The sequence below is a fragment of the Coenobita brevimanus genome, chromosome 51, assembly GCF_032717465.1.
Source record: "Coenobita brevimanus isolate Jiangsu-jjx chromosome 51, ASM3271746v2, whole genome shotgun sequence".
Classification (NCBI taxonomy): Eukaryota; Metazoa; Arthropoda; class Malacostraca; order Decapoda; family Coenobitidae; genus Coenobita; species Coenobita brevimanus.
The window spans coordinates 23,081,998-23,103,629 of NC_137004.1; the positions used below are offsets into that span (position 1 = coordinate 23,081,998).

At 41.5% G+C, this 21,632-nt stretch overlaps 1 protein-coding gene across 1 annotated transcript in view; it reads right to left on the minus strand.

Annotated features, from left to right (window-relative positions):
* The window catches only part of LOC145400251 (zinc finger matrin-type protein 1-like), a 288,463-nt gene that overhangs the window by 168,553 nt on the left and 98,278 nt on the right, over window positions 1-21,632 (minus strand). Inside the window, exon 6 of the mRNA XM_080272765.1 lies at window positions 19,182-19,313. Within this exon, the coding sequence (XP_080128891.1) occupies window positions 19,182-19,313 (132 nt within the window). The remainder of the gene's footprint in view (window positions 1-19,181; window positions 19,314-21,632) is intronic.

A 21,632-nucleotide genomic window follows, 5' to 3' on the forward strand; every position in this document is an offset into this window, starting at 1 on the left:
AAAGGGTTTTTGGTTATGATTTTTGGTCACTCGTGCACAAGGCGAATATATATATAACCCGATGCCCTAATCCTGCAAAGGGATATATATATATATATATATATATATATATATATATATATATATATATATACAGTAATCCCTGTACTATCGGGACGCCCACTATCCGGACTCCCCACTTACCGGACATTTTGGGCCTGGGCCTTTGGAACCCAAAAATGGCCAAAAAACATTTTTTTTTTTTTTATCCTAAATTTTTTTCAACCATACTTTGAAATTGGCGTGCAGCGTCGAACAACTGTGTTTACGCTTGCTGCTTGCTTCCTGCCTTCCCCCATCCCTCGCCAGTTACCACCTAATTACCATCCTGACTAGACGCTCATTCAGTGGGTGCCGCATGTGCTCATTTTTATGAATAAACAGTTAATAAACTGAAATACCTCCCCACTAGACCACATGGAAATTTACAGTGTTGTGCAGTGTCATGAAATTAGAATTCAGAGTGCAAAAATTAAGTACAGAGTGTAAATTGGGGGTTGAAAGTGGCAGTTGAAAATGGCGTGGTGCAATCAAGAACAGAATGTGCAGTGTTAAACATTTATAACCCATAGCGCAAAGGATTAAGTGCAGCACAACACTGGATTACTATACGTGTTTCAAGAGCATTTTCACCACTGCCAGAGCCTTAGAGGAGGCAGGATAACCTTCATAACAAATGGCCAGAGTTGTTAGTCCCCTGTACACTGCTAATATTTTCCATACTCACTTCTAATGCCTCATTCTCCGGCTCCTTTTCATTTATTTCATATTCCTGTCCCTTATTTGTGTGAATGGGGTCATAAATAGGTGCCGTGCATGTCCGGTAGAGAGTTATGTAGGTGGTTTTCAGAGTTAGGCTCGGTTAGGGTCCATAAGTACCAGTCCAGGAGGCAGGGACCCACTATCAGGACGGACCCACTTTCCAGACATGCCTTTGGCTCTATTACATCGGATAGTGGAGGGAATATTGTGTGTGTATATATATATATATATATATATATATATATATATATATACAGGCACTGGATCTGGGACTCCTAGGCCACCAGTCTTGACCAGTGACTGTGGTAGTGGCCTCAGAGCACCCTGCCAGGACAGCTACGGGGACATCCTCCAATTGTGCCCTGGCCATTATGAACCCATTGATAGGGCAGCCTCCTGGGGCACTACTCCCAGGTCCGGGCCCCTCTCTATTGGACGGAAGCAGCAGCCTGGGAACCGCAATGCCCTGTACCCTCTAGCACAGGTTCAAGACCCATCTCACCCCAGCCTCAAGATCTATGCTGGCAGAACCCTCATCAAGCTTCCCCTCCAAAGGTCTGCCACTAGGCACCAGGGACAAAGTTTTCTGGCCGCATGCTCTTGCTGGCATCAACCCCTGTGATGTGGTGGGGTACACTGTGTGGTATGTAAGATTGTTACAGGATGTGCTTGGGAGAGTATGCTGGTGTCACACTGAAAATGTCAGCCAAGAGGGATGGTTAGGTAGCTAACGAAAAAGGAGCTCCAGCTCTCCCTACCACCAGCACTCCCATTCCCCTCAGGAGTACCACCCTGATTGGCTGATGCTACAGCTAACTTAACGTACAGGATATACAGGATAAATCCCATAGGTTCTAGGCTTTTGTTATTGCACAATTTTGTTTTTCTAGGTTCAGTTCCAATTATATAGTTTGATACCTGTAATTCTCTCTCTTTCTCTCCAGCTAACTTAACATAAGGGATAATTCAATGATTCTCTTTCTCGTAACATCCAAAGATTATAAAGAAAGCAGAAGAAAGAAACTATGTAAAAAGGAAGCAATCTGTGGCCCCTTATCTGTGACAGATACTATGCTTACCTAAGCCAATGCAGGCAGTTTTGGCCTCTGTGCAGCTGACATATGTATTACCACTGGTTTGCTCGCTCTCTCTCTCTCTCTCTCTCTTAGTGGTGGAGGCACAAGTGGGATGAAATTTTTGTGTAAATATGGGCCCGCTGTGATTTTTCCTGAAGAATATGAGTGATGATGATGATGATGTAAGGAAATTCTAGCATGCTGAGCCCATGTTTAAATACATCTGTCTGATTTCGTTCATATGATAACATGAATGAAATGAAGCCATCTGTTGCGATCCAGAATTCCACAAGTAATGCTGCCAAGAAACTGTGTTTGGGCAATAAGACGAATAGTGCAGACTTGGATTTGGGGGCTTCCCTATTACCATATTTCTTGCAATACAATGCACATTTTTTCCCAAAAAATTTTGCTTCAAAAAGCACCCTGCACATTAGACCACAGGGGTCATGGTCTGGGATAAGCCTACATGTTGAGGTGACTGGTACCCACAACACCTTGTTTGCCAGAATGGTGAAAATTTTATCCATCCATCATCCAATCCTATGTTGCCCCATGAGAAGCATAGGAACACAGGGCTCGGCTGGTTGGTCCTGACATTTACGATGAGAGTAACCAGCCTCACTCATCCCTGAGTGGCATTTCGTGAGCAATAAACCCCAATCATCCCTTGGATATAAACCTGCCTGGTGCACCTTAATTACCCACCAGATCACCAGGCACCATAATTTGGTTATATGGTTACCAACCAGCACTGCAAACGGTTTCCTGGTGTACAGGAAACCATATGGCCTGTCACTCAATGTAGATTTACTCAAGGGCAGAAGGAAGAGGAAAGAATGAAGGAAAGAAAGACAGAAGGAGTGTAAACTAACCCGTAGGCAGAAGAACGAGGAAAGAGTGAAGGAAAGACAGACAGAAATGGAAGGATGAAAGACATGAAAGGGCAGACACTCAAAGCAGTACTACATCAAGTGAGTGGATGGTGAGTTCCCTCACCTACCACTATGGTGAAAATAATGAAAAAATTTGACAGCAAAAGCCACCAACAGCAGGAAGCAAATCACCCGATGGTCTTACTAATTATTATAATTTCAATAATACAGAAGTGAAAAAATTACTACATGACAGTATTGTGATACCAACTCTAACGTACGGAAGTGAAGCTTGGACATTGTTGGAAGGACACAAGTCAAGAGTGAGAGCAGTGGAGATAAGTTATTTAAGAGGAGCCTGTGGAGTCACATGGAGAGACAGGCTGACGAATGAGGATATAAAGGAGCGTTGTGGTGTTGATGTGGATGTGATAGGAAGCGTTATGAGGAACACACTGAGGTGGTTTGGCCATGTGGAGAGGATGGAGGGTGAAAGACTGACGAAGAGAGTGTATGTGAGTGAGGTGGAGGGGGGAAAAGGGAGGGGGAGGCTGAGGATGAGATGGAGGGATGGGGTGGAGAGGTATATGAGAGAGGGGGGTGTGAGTTGGGAGCAGGGCAGTGAAATGGCGGGGGACAGGGCGACTTGGAGGCGATTTGTTTGTGGCCACCCCAAACGGGATTGAGGCGTCTGGCAATAGATAGATAGATAGAATTAGATGGGTGTGCATTATCATTTATACATCATAAATAATCAGTAAACTAAGTATTCTGTGGCTTAGACGGAGCAAATGCACCAAGCCAAACACATCAATAGACTGCAAACAAAAGACAGCTGATTGCTGCTGGTGAGCATGACAGCAGTAAAAATAAACAATCCATATTTGTGTATTTTCACTTTATTACATAATTTAGTGCAAAATTATATTCTCTCGCAACTTACTGGTGGATGTTGAATATGAATAATTAGTACATGAAAACTGTGTGTGTTTTTTTTTCCCCTTAAATACCCCTTGCCAAATCATGGGAGCACATTTTATGCCAGTGCACAGTATATGGTGAAAAATATAAATTCAGCCATTTACAGTGACAGATAATGAGGCATGCTGGTTAACGTGCCAATGGATATTTGTGAGTTTAATGTACCTTCATTTTAGCAATGAACAAATCTACTGTTCTTTCCTTTCAAGTGGCTTTACATTGCATGACAAGCCTAATGGTTCTTCTGTAAGCCAGGAAACCATTTACAATGCTGGGTGGCAACCATATAACTAACCCATATGTGTTCCTTACATGTCAACATGTGGGTTGCCAGAGAGTTAGTGTCCCTCACCGTAAAACCAAACTCAAAATAAACAGCCACCCCTTATGGGATTATGGCATCTCTCTATAGACAGACAGACTGAGACAAATCCACAAACTTCCCCTGGGCACCTTAGTCTACTTGAGCCATCTAATTACAGAATGGAATCCCTGTTGTGGTCTCTTTGTTGACTCTAAGGCTCTCTCTCACCCTTACACTCATCACGCCTCAATGAATGCCAGTACCTTCTGTTACAGCTAGATGAACCTGAAAACTGGTCATTCCAGAAGAACATTTTGAAGACCTTCGTGGATCCTTAGTTCTTATGAGCTTAACCCCAGAATTAGACTTGAAACTGCTAGGCATGAGATGCAAAGCTCCAATTTGCCTGGGGGGACATCATAAAGGCTTCCCCAAGCTCCTATCGAAAAGAGCACTAAAATCAACTAAGTTAGTAAAATAAAAATGGTAACCTCCAAACCATACTACACATAAGAAACTGAACTCACAAAGGTAGCAGCAATGCTTGACCACGCACAACCATGACCCTGGGCTTACGTTGACGAAAGCTACGTATACATTAACAATATGCTAACAGGGAGACAATAGGCAGGAATAATAAAAAAGTTAAATAAAAAATTGTGGCAGAAAGCAACAGACAATGCAACACTGGATGCCACAGAAGGAATGGAAATCAACCAAGACAATCTGGGGGACGTGGCATGAAGAAGACAAGAGAATTCAGTTCCAGCTGCACTCACTTTTCCTTTGTATGGTCATGAAATCATATATTTGTGTTCAGAAAAGGAGTTACAGTATCCCTAACTTCCAACAAGTAGCTGAGCCAAGACTAATCCCTCTTGCCAGCTTAGATGAGACAAGATGGGAAAGGTTGCATTAACCCTCTCAGGCACCATAAGTTTTCAAGAAGTTTTGGTTCCGCGTACATAACCAAAACTTCGCTCAGGCTTGCTCCGCTCGTGTGGAAAGGAAAAAATTCTACGGCCCAATTTACCCTTGGAAAGTGCTTATATTGTTATAAATCACATCCCATCATCTTTGCTGATGTTTATACTATAAGAAAAAAAACATAAAACATGAAAAATGTACAGAAATGAAGCCAGAAAAAAGCTTATTTAGGTAAAAACTAGCTTCTCCAAACTTCCCAACATCATCGTGAAAATTTTTTCCCATGATGCGCAGTTGCAAAGGACATGTCTATATGCAGAATTTCACGATCTTTCAAAACAGACAGGTTTCAAGTTGATCCATCCAGTAGTTTTTGAGTAAATTGAAAAAACTACAAAAATCACATAAAAACGTCTGATTTGTTTATTATTTCATATGTTATCAGTGATACTGTAACAAATATATATGTAATTTCTATCCAGTTTTGTAGCCCAAAGGTTAAGGAAGCCCATGATATAATTCAAAATGTTATAACCCTTATTGTTATTGAGAAAATGAATTCTGAAAAGTTACGATGACAGCATCTATGCTCTGGCCCATAGGTTGAGTATATTAGTCTTTCATAACTTTTCCCCAAATAATTATCTGCACACATAGGTTACTTTGCTTTACAAAAGTATGCATATGAAATCATAAGCTTGATCACACTTTCTTCAGATTTCTGATCCGACCTATACTTGACGAGTAAAATGACTGAGAGAATAGCAATGAAATGCACCACATTTTCCCAATGAAAAATATATAGTAAACAAACAATTTATACCTTACAATACATTAGTATAAAAACTAGACAAATAAGCTGGTTACTCAAGTCCTCTAGCAGTGTTATACTGTTTCTTGAGAGGAAATGGAGTTGCAGAGAGGACAGGTACAATCACAGCCTGTGTATGTGTGTGTGTGTGTGTGTGTGTGTGTGTGTGTGTGTGTGTGTGTGTGCGCGCGCGCATGCAGGCGTGCGTGTGTGAATGTGTGTGTGATTATTTGTGATGTGTAAGTGTGTGTGTGTGTGTGTGTGTGTGTGTGTGTGTGTGTGTGTATTTACCTAATTGTATTTACCTAATTGTGATATACAGGAAATGAGCTACGCTCGTGGAGTCCCGTCTCTGTTTCTCAATGAGTCAAATTTAGCTTTAAACTCGTTTAAGTTTTTAGACTGGACGATCTCTTTGTCCAGGTTATTCCACAGGTCTATACATCTATAGGGAAAACTATATTTCTTGATATCCTTCAAGCAGCTTGGCTTCCTCAGTTTCATCCCGTGTCCTCTTGTTACTCTCTTATCCCATAAAAACAGTATCTTCTTTGTCAATTTTATCTACTCCCATCATGGTCCTGAACACTGCAATCATACTGCCTCTCTTTCTCCTTTCTTCTAAGGAAGACAAATCCAGCTTTTCCAGCCTCTCTCTGTACGACAGATCCGCCAGACTGGGGACCATCTTGGTTGCTCTTCTTTGTATTCTCTCAATCTTGTTTATATCTTTCTTTTTGTGTGGGGACCACACTACTGCTGCATATTCCAACCTGGGGCGAATCATGGCCATTACCAATTTTTTCATCATCTCCTCATCCATATAATGAAAAGCTACTCTTATATTGGTCAGGAGATTATACGTCTCTCTAACTGTCTTGTTAATGTGTTTTTCAGGTGACAAACTGTCCTGGACCAGCACACCCAAATCTTTCTCTTCTCTCACTTTTGTGATTGGTTCATTACCCATCAAATAATTCAATGACGGCCTCTTGGTACTTTTACCCATTTCCAATATTTTACATTTCTTTGCACTGAATTTCATTTCCCACATCCGCCTCCATTCATGTATCCTATCCAGATCCTCCTGCAGCATTTTACAATCCTCCTCAACCTCCACCTTCCTCATGATCTTTGCATCATCAGCAAACAGACTTGCATAACTGTTCACTCCATCTACCATATCATACCATACCATACCATTTTGGGTGATTTTAACATACACAATGTTGAATGGTTATTGCATTCTGCCCGGACTGACGACGCTGGTCTAGAATGCGAGCTGTTTGTGGAATCGTTTAATCTCACCCAGTTGGTAAAGCAACCAACCAGAATACCTGATAATCCTGACCATAATGCCCATCTCTTGGATTTATTCTTGACAAATAATCCAGATCAATACAGGATAGAGGTACTGTCACCACTTGGATCCTCTGACCACAATCTCATCAAAGCCTCATTAGTTAACCCTCCTACATCTCCCCATTCCGAACCTGTCAGGGTGACCCGATGGCACTTTGACAGGGCAGACTGGGATGGATTTAGAAATTATCTTGTTGATGTTTCATGGCAGTCTTTCTTCTCTAGTGATCCCAATTCTACCCAGTCCCACATTTGTGACTTAATACTAGCTGGTATGGATTTATTCATACCAAGTCAACAATTCACTAAAAGATCAAACTCTCCAAAATGGTTTGATGGCAATTGTGCCAGAGCAACAGCCCAAAAGTCATTAGCATATAACTCTTACTTAAAATCAAAAACACCTGAATCACTCTCCCAATTTAAAATTGCTAGAAATCATGCAAAAGCTGTATTAAATCTATCTAAATCAAACTTTCTTCAAAAGCAAGCATCAAAACTACTTAACAACCCTAATGACAACAGAATATTCTGGTCAACTCTTAATTCTTTCAATAATAACTTTAACAAGTCATCTTCCATTCCCCCACTAAAATCTTCAGATGGCAATATTACAAATGACCCACGTGGGAAAGCAGATATCTTTGCTAGTACCTTTGCAAGAAACTCTACCATAGATGATACCAGCCAGAATGTCTCAGTACTGGAACTTGATTCTCCCGAAATTGCCCCACTTAAAATACAGACAAGATTTGTAAAATCCATCCTAGACAATTTACTTACCAACAAAGCTCCAGGTCCAGATGGAATTCCGCCAATTGTTTTGAAAAAGTGTTCCCCTGAACTTGCCTCTGTCCTAGCTAAATTATTCAGACTATGCATACGTACTTCTTTATTCCCAAATTCATGAAAAGAAGCCAATATCCACCCAGTTCCGAAGAAAGGAAGTTCGTCTGACCCCTCCAATTACAGACCAATAGCTATCACATCTTCTCTTGGTAAGGTATTTGAAACTTTAATTAATAAGCATATTGTTAAACATCTTGAATCCAACAACTTAATTAATGATAGACAATACGGTTTTCGCCACGAAAGATCCACCATTGACATACTCAATCTCTTAACTCATACCATCCATCAATCAATTGATCTTTTTGGAGAAACTCATGCAGTAGCTCTTGATATCTCTAAAGCTTTCGACAGAGTATAGCACCGTTCCCTGCTGTCCAAACTCCCTTGCTATGGACTAACGTCTTTTGTTCCTTTGATTTCTTCTTATCTTAGTGACAGGAAAATAAGAGTAAAAGTAGATGATGTATATTCGAATTTCCACTCAATTAACGCCGGCGTGCCGCAGGGATCAGTTCTGGCGCCAACCCTATTTCTGGTTCATATTAATGATCTCTTATCTGTCACTCACAATCCCATTCACTCATATGCAGATGACTCAACACTACATAGTTCATTCACACTCAGACATCCATTTATAAAGTCTAATATCTCTACCTCTCAACTCAATACAGCCATCTCCATAAATCAAGATCTATCTACAATCAGTGAATGGGGACAAAACAACCTTGTCTATTTTAATGCTAGTAAAACTAAATATATACAGTTTACTAATAGACAGATATTGCCAGATTCGTCCATTACCTTCAGTGCTACTAATATTCCCATCTCCAAAAGTATTGAAATTCTTGGTGTCTCACTTAACAGTGCCCTCAGCTGGACCTCTCATGTCAGATCACTTGCTAAAACCGCCTCAAAGAAACTTGGATTATTGTACAGAGTCCGTAACTTCTTCGCCGATGAGCAGTTAGCTATAATTTATAAGAGTCATGTGCGCTCTCAGCTTGAATATTGCTCACCCTTGTGGAATGGTTGTGGAGAGGTTGCATTAAGACAACTAGACAAAATTCAGAATAAAGCTGTTAGAATCATTAACAACCCTGCCATTACATATAAACTACCTCCCCTGCAAGTAAGAAGGAATGTTGCCTCCCTTGCATTATTTTACAGATATTTTTTGGCAAATGCTCAGACGAAGTTGCATCCATGGTGCCACCTCTCCATGCCTTCCCTCGTGCTACACGGGCATCTGGTAGCGCTCATGACTGGAATGTCACTCAACCACATTGCAGAACTTCTGCCTATCAGAATTCTTTCATTCCCCGAACTGCATCTCTCTGGAACTCGCTTCCCCAGAGTTGTTTTCCTCCAAATTTCAACCTACAACTGTTCAAGTCTAACTGTTACAGATATTTTATGAACAGAGGACACCAGTAATCTGGTGTATGGAATATTTTTTTTCTCCATTTGTTTTTCCTTCCTCCGTTCTGTTATTTAAAAAAAAAAAAAAAAAAAAAAACGTAAATCAGGAACATTACTGGCGCCAACACCGAGCCCTGTGGGACTCCACTTCTTACTTCCCTCCATCCAGACATCTTATCCTTTATTACTGTCCTCATTTGTCTGTCTGTCAAAAAGTCTCTCATCCATTCTAGGAGGTTCCCCTTCAGTCCTCCTATATGCTCTAGTTTCCACATTAGTCTCTTATGGGGTACTTTGTTAAAGGCCTTCTCCAAATCTAAATACACACAATCCACCCAACCTTCTCTTTCCTAAAGCACATCAATCGCTCTTGAGTAAAAACTCAACAAGTTGGAAACACACGACCTTCCACTTCTAAATCCAAACTGACTATCAGCCAAAATATTCATCTCTTCCAGATATTTTATCCATCTATCTTTCAGAATTGTTTCACACAATTTTGCGACCATGCTGGTTAGGGACACTGGTCTATAATTCAGGGGTTCTTCCTTGTTTCCTCCCTTATAAATTGGTACCGTACCACATTTGCCATCTTCCATTCTTGAGGCATTTTCCCCTCTTCCAGAGAACACACAATCAAACTGTGAATTTTATCTGCCAGTTGTTCTCTGCATTCCTTCAGTACCCAGTTAGAGATTCCATCTGGTCCTGGGGCTTTCCTTACATCTTGAGTTTCTAGTAGTTTATACACTTCCTGTACTTCCACTTTTATCTCTTTTATCACTACATTTCAAGTCACTACCTCCGCTTCCACAAACTCCTTTTCATTAGTAAAAACTGACTGGAACGTTTGTTCATTATTTCAGCTTGCATTGCTGCATCCTTATAGACCTCTCCTTGTACTTTCAGTTTGGTGATTCCTTCCTTTTGTTTCAGTTTGCCATTAAGAAATCTATAAAACGGTTTGGGTTCATCCTTACATTTGTCTATTATACCTTCTTCAAAATTCCTTTCTTCTTCTCTGTGTATTCTTGTGTATTCATTTCTAGTTCTTTTATATTGTTCCTTTGTTCAGTTGTTACCTCTCTTTCTCCAATTGTTCCATGCCATGTCTCTCTCTTTTTTTTGCTATCATACACCTTTTATTAAACCACTCTTTTTTCCTGTTTTCTTTCCCATTTACTCTTGGCACAAATTTTTCCACTCCCGAATTATACAGGTCCAGAAAAATATCCCACTTCCTCTGTATCTCTGTTGTTTCTCTGAATTTTCTCCAATCTGCATTTTCAAAAAATGTTCTCATCCCTATAAAGTTTGCTTTCCCAAAGTTGTACCTTCCCTGCCTATAAAGCTCATCTCTTGGCTCCACGTGCCCTGTTATCATCTGGAACTCAATTACCACATGATCACTTTTTCCAACAGGACACTGATATTTCAAGGATTCTATTACATCAGGTTCTTTTGTAAACAATAAGTCCAGTCTTGCTGGTGTGTCCTCACCTCAGAACCTTGTCTCTTCTTTGACCCATTGCGTCATCACATTGTTCATTGCTATATTTAATAATATAGTGCCCCACAAATCCTCGCCGCCTCCTGAGTCCCATTCCTCCCAGTTCACCTCTTTACAATTGAAGTCACCCATTAAAATTATATTGTTGCTTTTCTCAATCAGTTTCTGTAAATAACATGCCATGTCTGACAGCATTTCCTGGTATTCATCATCACTCCATGCTCTTGTCTTAGAGGGAACATACACTACTGCCATATCTCGCTTGTTATTCTCTCCAGTTTCTAATTTCATATTTATCACTTCTGCCCTGCCTTCTCCCATTTCCACGGTATCTACATTTATGTTGTTCTTCACTGCTATCATCACTCCTCCTTCTGTTTTTTCTTTTCTGTCTCTTCTCCACAGTTTGTATTTACCATCTCCCATATGAACATCAATATCTTCTCTTAACTTGGTCTCTACAAAGCACATAACGTCAGGTTCATGTATCCTCAAAAGATCGTTGATTTCTAATCTTGCTGATATCAAACCATCAACATTAGTATATGCCACCTTCCAATGATTTTTGATGTTTTCTATACCCTCTCTTCTCCTTCTCTCCGCCGGTACCACTTCCTTAACTTCTGATCCGTGACTCTCCAATAAAACACTATCTTCCCTTTCTCCATTCTCTGTTCATTTTTTACCTTTCCTTCCTTTACTAAGTCCTTTATTTTATCTCTTTCTTCCTCATTTGCATCTCTCTTTATCCAAATATTTTTAAACCCTTCCTTATCTGATAGTTTCCATGTTCTACTGATAATTTCGTTAACTGTTGCTTGGGACTTAAACTTTACCTTCAGTGGCCTTGCCCCTCCTTCCTCGTACTTTCCCAACCTAAACACCTCCTCAAGCTCTTCTTGAGCTTCGTTGTTTTCCTCCATGACTATTGATATTATTTCTTTAACCTTACTCAGTTCTTCTCTTTCTCTGTCTGATCTTATTGTTATACGTTTTTCTTTAACTCCCGAAATTATTATACATTTTTTCTTATCTGCTACATCTCTAACTAAAGATTCTCTACTTCTCAACACCCTAACCACTTCCCTCTCCACTTTTTCCTTGCTTTGTTGGTCTATAATCTCTCTCAAATTTACATTTCCCTCTTCCTGAATTTTCTTCCACCCCTTATGTTGCTCCTTGATTTCTTTAATGTGCTCTTCCTGTATTCTTGATTTGGATTCATACTCATCTAGTTTGCTTTTCATCATGTCCCTTTCCTCTTCCAACCTCTTCTTCTCCCTCTTAAGCTGTTTTATTTCATTCGAGGCTGATTCATTGTTCACTTTTAATTCAGTAACTTCCCTTTCTTGTTCGTCACTACGTGTACAGATTTTTTCCAGTGTGCTCCTTAAACTTTTGATCTCGTTTTCCTGCTCTATGGTCCATTCCTGTAACTCTTTAATCACTGCCCATACCTTTTTTATCTCCTGGTCATTCCTCTCCTTTGTTATCACTACTCCTGCTATTCTTGTCTGGTTCAAGTTAATACTTCCTTTTCCCACATCCTCTTCACAAATGCCCTCAAATTCTTTCTCACTGATTGTAAACAATGTGTGTGTGTGTGTGTGTGTGTGTGTGTGTGTGTGTGTGTGTGTGTGTGTGTGTGTGTGTGTGTGTGTTTGCAATGTGACTTGCTGCTGTATGCTTTCATCAGTATGGTACAGCTCAGTCTCCATGGTCATGGTAGTTCCAGTGGTGGCATGTGTGACACCAGTGGTGGTAGGGGTGGTGGCACTGATAACAGTGGTGTCAGTTGTCAAAGGAGTGATGGAGGTGGTGTCAGTTGTCATAGGAGTGATGGCAGTGGTGTCAGTTGTCATAGAAGTGATGGCAGTGGTGTCAGATGTCATAGGAGTGATGGCAGTGATGGCGGTTGTCACAGGAGTGATGGCAGTGGTGTCAATTGTCACAGGAGTGATGGCAGTGGTGACAACTGTCATAGGAGTGATGGCAGTGGTGACAACTGTCATAGGAGTGATGGAATTGGTGTCAGTTGTCATAGGAGTGATGGCAGTGGTGTCAGTTGTCATACAAGTGATGGCAGTGATGTCAGTTGTCATGGGAGTGATGGCAGAACTGTCAGTTGTCATAGCAGTGATGGCAGTGGTGTCAGTGGTCATAGGAGTGATGGCAGTGGTGTCAGTGCCCATAGGAGTGATGGCAGTGGTGACAGTTGTCATAGGAGTGATGGCAGTGGTGACAGGAGTAGTTACACCAGTGGTGGCAGTGGTGAAAGGAGTGGTGGCAGTGGTGAAAGGAGTGGTGGTAGTGATGGCGCTACTACTGTCTGTAGTGCTAATTGCCGCAGCCTTGACCGTGGCTTTACGATTATCTCCCTTGTGGTCAGATTTAGCCCTCACTTTCCTTGTCCTCACTCTCTCTTCCTCACCAGAATCACCTTCAAATTCACTTTCACTGCCTTCTTCACTCTCACTTCCACTAAACAAGTATTTCATGTACTCTTTCTCTGATAAGCCCTTGCGAGACATTGTAGGTTTAGTGTAAAATAGCAGGGGAATGGTAAAAATTGGTTAGGATTTTTCAAATCTGGCTTTCTCTGAAAATATATAAGAAACACTTATAAACCTTCTTCACACGCATACTGCACTATGTATAACACACTATCACTATAATACATGTAAGGTATGGACAGTGTGGTAATTGAGAATGCGGATTTAAAAGGCCGACCGCACGCTCAGACACCCTACGAGGCTTACTGCTGGGAGAACACTGAGCTAAAAATAGGCCGCTTGCCCCTCCAATAAGCTCCCGGGCGTTGCCATATATTTCCCCTAGACCTAGCTACCCTCACCTTTGACTCACCAAAATTTGACACAAATTCATCCACAGGAAAAGTTTCCACGATCATTGATTACAGTCATCTCTTATCATTCACGATTTTGAATATCCGCGGATGGCTACAGAAAAAAAAAAAATTATCTCATTGAACTCTGCTGACACTGTAACATTATCCCAGGCACAGTTCATGGCTGTTATAGTAATGGCAATATCCAGTGAATGAAATATACTATAACACTCTTCCTTTTGGCCACTTCATTTATTAATGTCATTAATTCATCTGAGAAAAAGTTAGGATGGGCTGGGATTACCTGTTCAGTATTTCTTTTCTTTCATTTTCTCCCTTGCAATCTTCATGGTGTGAAGGGCTTTGTTGTGTTTACCAGCTGTTACAAGGGGAAAGCTCTGTGATTGGTTGGTCATACCAAAGCTTTGTGTGTAAGAGCCTCCATCACTGGCCAATCAAAAATCACCAAGGAAAGGTAAAGTGAAAATGTTAAATCTTTTTACAGCTTTATTAGCCATTTTATTTTCATTGCTTTATTTGTCATTTTCATTGTTTCCAAAAATGTAGATAAAGATTATCTTTATTTTTGTTATTGTCAGCAGTGCCGAATCCTCTCAACTCACCACCATTACCGAGGAGAGGTAAAGTGAAAATGTTAAATCTTTTTATAGCTTTATTAGTGGGGGGGGGGGAGATACAATCTGGCCGCACTACGGGGTGGTACTACTGCTACTCTGTGGCCAGGTTGTGTTAGGACGAATACTGCCACCCTACTCCCTGCGTGTCGTGAAAGGAGACTAAAAGGGGCGGGGTGAGGGGACTAGGGACCCCCTCCTCTGTGTGTTAGTTCCTAAAAAGAGACAGGCCAGAGAAAGGGATGGGGGATTGAGTTATCCCCGTACCCTGAAGACTGGGTCTATGAATGTGTGTGGATGTAGTACGACTGAGGCTAAAAGGGAGGAAATTGGGAGAATGTTTGAGAGAAGAAAGTTGGATGTGTTAGCTTTGAGTGAAACAAAGATGCAAGGGAAGGGTGAGTCTATGTTTGGAAGTGTGAATGGAAGATTGTCAGGTGTTGACAGAGGAAGGGCAAGAGAAGGTGTGGCCTTGTTAGTGAGTCCAGAAGTACAGCAGTGTGTGACTGAATGGAAGGAGGTGTCATCGAGACTGATGTGGGTGAAAGCGAAATTTGAATGTGAGGTGTGGGTGTTTGTAAGTGCATATGGGCCTGGTAGTGAAAGGGATACAGAAGAGAGGGAGTCTTTCTGGAATGATGTTGATGAGTGTGTGCAGAGTTTTGGAGCGAATATGAATGTGGTAATGATGGGAGATCTGAATGCCAGAGTGGGAAATGTAGCAGTTGAAGGTGTAGTTGGTATGCATGGTGTGCCTGGAAGAAATGAAAATGGGGAACGAATGATAGGGATGTGCGCTGAGTGAGAGATGGTGACTGGAAATACTCTGTTTGAAAAGAAAGATATTTATAAGTATACATGAGTGAGACACGAGGGTGGAAGGGTTGTTGATAGAGCATTGATGGACTATGTGGTTGTATCCAGGAATGTAATAGGAAGATTGTTGGATGTGAGAGTTCTGAGAGGGGAGGGTGGAGGTATGTCTGAAAACTACCTGGTGGAGGGAAAGTTAATAGTAGGTAAGGGATGGGTGAGAGCTAGGAGGATTAGGTGTGGCAAGGAGGTTCTGAAAGTGAGGGAGTTGGATAAAAGAGAGAAAATGATCGAGTATCAGAAGAAATTGAAAGATGAGTGGAATGCAGTGAAAGATTAAAAAAAAATGGCAGTGTGGAGGAGGAATGGCCGATGTTTAAGAGTGCTGTGGTGGGGCATGTGGAAGAGGTGTGTGGTGTGAGACGTGCGGGTGGTGGCGTAAGAAAAGGAAGTGAACAGTGGTGCGAGGAAGTATGTATGGCTGTGGCTGAGAAGAGATGTGCATATGAAGTGTGGCTGCAGAGGAAGGATGAGGTGTCATATGAGAGGTATAAGGAAAAGAGGAATAGGGCGAGAAGGGCTGTGCGTGATGCTAAAGTGGCAGCAGATGAGAGGTGGGGTAGGCGGCTGACTGAGAATTTTCAACAGAATAAGAAAATGTTCTGAAAGGAGGTGAAAAGGGTGTGAGAGGGAGAGTCTGGGAAGGAAGAGTGAGTAAAGCAGAGGATGGAAGGATGTTAACTGAGATGGATGCAGTAAGGAAGAGATGGGCAGAGTACTTTGATTGTTAAATGCAGAGGAGGAAAGGGTGGCTGAGATTGTGGCAGATGGAAGGGTGCAAGGAATAAATGTGTTGGGAGAGTTGATTGATTCTTTGATCACAAAGGAGGAAATGCAGGAGGCAGTAAAGGAGATGAAAAAGGGGAAAGCTGCAGGTATGAATGGGTGTGCTATGGATTGCCTGAAGGGTCATGGAGCGACTATTGTTGACTGGTTAGTAAGATTGTTGAATGTGTGCTTTGTGAAAGGTATGGTGCTAATTGACTGGGCAAGTGCTTGTGTGGTCCCGCTGTATAAAGGCAAGGGTGATAAGTATGAATGTAATAGCTTTAGAGGTATAAGTCTGTTGAGTGTTGTAGGTAAGGTGTATGGCAGTGTTGATTAAGAGAGTTAGAGAGGGTACAGAGGGAGTGATTGGTGACGAGCAGTGTGGCTTTAGGAGAGGGATGGGATGTGTGGATCAAGTGTTTGCTGTGAGACAAGTGTGTGAAAAGTATTTAGCGAAAGACAAGGATGTGTTTTGGGCATTCGTGGATTTAGAGAAAGCGTACGATAGAAATGATAAGGAGGCTTTGTGGACTGTTTTAAGATTGTATGGACTTGATGGTAGGTTACTAAAAGGGGTGAAAAGTTTTCATGTAAATAGTAGAGCATATATAAGAGTGGGAAATACTGAGTGATTGGTTTCCCGTGAGAGTGGGGCTGAGGCAGGGATGTGTGATGTCATCTTGGTTGTTTAATATTTATATGGATGGTGTTGCAAGGGAGGTGAATGCAAGAGTGTTAAGTGGAGGTCTGGGTCTGGTGAATGTTGATGGTAGAGAGTGGGATCTGAAGCAGCTGCTGTTTGCAGATGATACTGCACTGGTGGCTGATTCAGAGGACTGAAATAGTTGGTAGAGGAGTTTGGAAGGGTGTGTGAAAGGAGGAAATTGAAAGTAAATGAGAATAAGTGTAAAGTAACGAAATGTAATAGGTCGGTAGATAGTAGGGGGATGAATATAGGTTTGAATGGTGAGTTGCTTGAGGAGGTAGAGTGTTTTAAGAATTTAGGGTCACATGTTGCTGTGGATGGAAGAATGGATGCAGAAGTGAAGTTTAGAACGAATGAAGTAGGAAAGGTGCTGGGAGGAATGAAAAAAGTGTTTAGATGTCGTTCGCTTAGAATGGATGTAAAGAGAAGGCTGTACGAGGGTGTTGTGGTACCGACTGCATTATATGGGGCTGAAACATGGAATATGGGTGTAGCAGAGAGGAAAAGTTTGAATGAAATGGAGATGAGGTGTCTGAGGAGTATGTGTGGGGTGACGTGTATGGATTGAGTGAGAAATGATGAAGTGCGAAGGAGAATTGGAGAGTTCGGGAGATGGCTGATCGAGTTGAGCAGAGGGTGTTGCGATGGTTTGGGCATATGGAGAGAATGGATAATTAGTGACTGGTGAGAGAGATAACTAGATCTGATGTGAGAGGTGTTGGGCTGAAAGGGAGGCCACGAATAGGATGGATGGACAGTGAGCAGAGAGCGTTGGATGCGAGAGGGATGTCTGTTGAGCAAGGAACAGTGGCTGTGCGTGACAGAAATAAATGGAGAGAAATTGTGAATGAATAAATGATGACGCAGCCCTGAGGGGATATTCTCTCGCATTTGATCTGATCAGCTAATCAGGTCAGGTGTGGGTAAGGGGATGGGTATTTTATGATGTGGCAGGGGTTAACCAGCTTTGCTCTCGTGCCCTGCTGCGGATGTCAATGATTGCACTGCGCAGTTGACCCTCATGCGGTGTGGTGTGGTGAGGATCTGTCCCTTCTCCCCTTTGGGGCTAAGATGCGAATGAATGTGTTTGAATGGATGAGTAAATGGGGAGTGTGTTGTTCTGTCTCGGCTACCTCCTTTTCCTTGGGGGAAGCAGCCTAGGTATATTAGACAGAGATAGATTTGCCATTTTATTGTTTGTAAAAATGTACACAGAGATTATCTTTAGTTACAACAAATATTTATTTTTGTTACTCTCAGTAGTGCCGAATCCTCTCAACCCGCCACCACCCCTGTTTCACCTCCTGTTGTGGAATGCAGTGACGTGGAAATGTTAACTTTTTTTAATTGTTTTTCTTGCCCTTATTACTGTACTATTGTTTGTAAAGATGTACAGTACATAGGAAATGGGGGTTGCTGTTACAGTACTCACAGAACATTTGTTTTTTGTTGTCAGCAGTGTCAATGATGAGGAGGCTGGAGGAGGCAGTTGTGATGAGTACGGTAGTCAGAGGAGGCCATGCAGGAGTACACTATTCATTATTTTTAACTTTTAGTGTTCTTGCATTAAATAAAGTGGTTGTTTAGTGTTCTTGTATCAAATAAAGTGGTTGTAAACATGCACCTGGGGTATTTCATTAGTTATGTAAGGAAATGGGGGGTCCAGAGGTGTTTTTAAGGGGGGGCAGCAGATATTCGCAGATTTTTAACATTCGCGGGTGTCTGTTACCTAACCCCCGCGAATGTTAAGGGATGACTGTACTCTTCAGATTGCAAGGATTATGACTCACATTGAGTCATCATGTGCAAAAGGGTTGCCACAACTAGACAAAATTCAGAACAAAGCTGCTGGAATTATTAATAACCCTGCTATTATAAATAAACTACCTCCCCTACAAGCAAGAAGGAATGTTGCCTCCCTTGCACTTTTTTACAGGTATTTTTATGGAAAACGCTCAGACAAAGTTGCATCCATTGTGCCACCTCTCCATGCCTTCCCTTGTGCTACATAGGCATCTGGCAGCATTCATGGCTGGAACGTCACTCAGCCATATTGCAGAACTTCTGCCTATCAGAATTCTTTCATGCTCCAAACCGCATCTCTCTGGAACTCACTTCCCCAGAGTTGTTTCCCTCCAAACTTCAACCTACAGCAGTTCAAGTCCAACTGCTACAGATATTTTATGAATGGAGGACACCAGTAATCTGGTGTATGGATTATTTTTTTCACTCATTTGCTTTTCCTTCCTCTGTTCTGTTATTAAAAAATAATAAGGGGGGGTGAGCCCTTCTTCCCTAGACTGCCTGCAGAACTTTCTCTAGTGATAACTAGGTACATTGCTATTGGTAATGTACCATGATTCCTATTAAAATAAAACAACTTTCCAAAAGCGGATCTACAAAAATATCACACCTGGTTTTGGTGTTCCTGACCTGCCTCTGTCCTTAACGTCGTCTGGGTCAATGACTGGGGTCTTGGTAGTATCCCCAACCTCCTCTCCATCAAGTGGACAGACTGGTATTGAAGAATCTAGCCGCTCCGCCACCACCCTCGGATCGGGTGGCCTGAAGTAGTGTGGAGAAGGATGATTAATAAAAGAGAAACTCCATGTGTAAAATAAAACTGTACAAAAAATATCAATAAAACACAATAAATAATGAACTCTTGACCCAATGTCACAGTTCATACACGTTGTCCAGAACAAAATCACATAGAGTCATGTTCCTATATGTAACACTTACATGTCAGTCATAATTTTTGTATTTAAAAAAAAAAAAAAAAAAAAAAAAAAAAAAAAAAGGGGGGGGTTGCACACACTTTCCTGTAGATTACAGAAATAAACATAATGAGTTTCCCTAAATGCACCATCCCATGTTTTCACAATTTTGTGTTAAACAGTCTACTGGAAAATAAAAGTGTACTGTATATAAATATATATATATATATATATATATATATATATATATATATATATATATAAAATGCATGCATCTATGTTTCCCACATAAGCATCATTGTTGATCTTCAGGTATTTGGATTGCTTCAAGTCTGCATCCATTCATCCATCACCATGTTCTCTGTTGCAATATGAGGAACAGATGGGCCGAGAGCTAGGCTATTCACTCACACAATTTAAGGCAAGTTACAGTGGGCAAAAATCCAACCATTCCTTGAAGTTAAACCCATATGAACCAAATATGGTTATGGCACCTACCACACTAGTCCACCAGGAGTCCATCTGTTGGGTACTTTGTAACTTTATTTTTTATTTATTTTTTTTTGTGAGGAAGAAGGAAACAAAGGCCATGAGCTTGCAATACCAGTTCCCTCCAAGAGAAAAACAAAACACAAGAGAGAGCCAAATTCAAGATCCGATCATTTTGAGATGCCTGGACACACTACGTTTGAAAGACTGGAGATCATAGGAAGCAGGAAATACAGACAGAGGGAGACAGTTCCAGAGTTGACCTGTTGCATAAATGAATGACTGAGAGTAATGGTTAACTCTTGCATTAGAGAGCTGGACAGAAAAGGGATGAGAGTTTGCTGCTAGACGGGTGCTACGCGCCCTTCGTAGACGTGGAGGAATGCATGCAGACAGTTCAGAGGAGCAGTGACCATTAAAGTAGTGATAGAAAAGAGATAAAGATGCAACAGTGCGATGAAGAGACAAAGGTTGAAGGGAGTCAGTAAGAGGAGGAGAGTTAATGAGACAAAAAGCCTTTGACTTCCCCCTATTGAGAAGAGCTGTATGTGAGGAGCCTCCCCACACATGAGACTTGTACTCAACATAGGGGCGGATAAAACCCCTGTATAGAGTCAACAATTAAGCACAAATAAAGAAGGAACGGAGTTGGCTTAGCACACCTATTCTCTTGGAAGCAGATTTTAAGAGAGATGTAATATGATCTTTCCAAGATAAGTCCCGAGTAAATGAAACCCCAAGAATGTTCAAGGATAATGCAGGATTAAGCTGAATATTATTGAACATTAGTGGGTATACCTGTGGAAGATTTTGTCGGGTTGATAAGTGTAAAAACTGAGTCTTTGATGCATTAAAAACAACCAGATTATTTTTACCCCAATCAGAGATACGAGCCAAGTCAGACATTAGGTGTGCCATAGCCTCATCCCTTGTTTGCTGAAGTAACTGATGAGATGGACGTTGAGGGAACCGAATGGAAAGGTGAAGGGTGGAGTCATCAGCATATGAGTGGACAGGGTTAGCTGTACAACTTAAAAGGTCACTGATGAATAAAAGGAAGAGAGTTGGTGATAGGACAGAGCCCTGAGGAACACCACTGTTAATAGATCTAAGAGAAGAACGATGGCCGTCTACAAGAGCGGCTATAGAACGACCAGAAAGGAAGCTAGAGATGAATGCACAGATAGAAGGATAGAAACCGTAAGAGGGCAGATTGGAAATTAAAGATTTATGCCAGACTCGATCAAAAGCCTTTGAAATGTCAAGTGCAATGGCAAAGCTTTCGCCAAAGTCCCTAAAGGAGGATGACCTGAGTCTGAAAAGTAGGTGAGATCGCCAGTGGAGCATCCCTGACGGAATCCATACTAGCGATCAGAAAGAAGGTTGTGATAAGGAAGATGCTTTAAAATTTTAATGTTAAGAATAGACTCGAAAACTTTTGAGACAGAATGTTAAAGCAATTGGATGATAGTTAGAGGGTTGGGAATGGTCACCCTTCTTTGGGACTGGGTGAATGAGAGCAAACTTCCAGCAAGAAGGAAAGGTACAAGTTGAAAGACAGAGGCAAAAGAGTTTACCTAGGCAGGGTGTATGCACAGAAGCACAGTTCTTGAGAACAACAGGAGGGACTCCATCAGGCCCATATGCCTTGTTACTCTTGAGGCCTGTGATGGCAGAA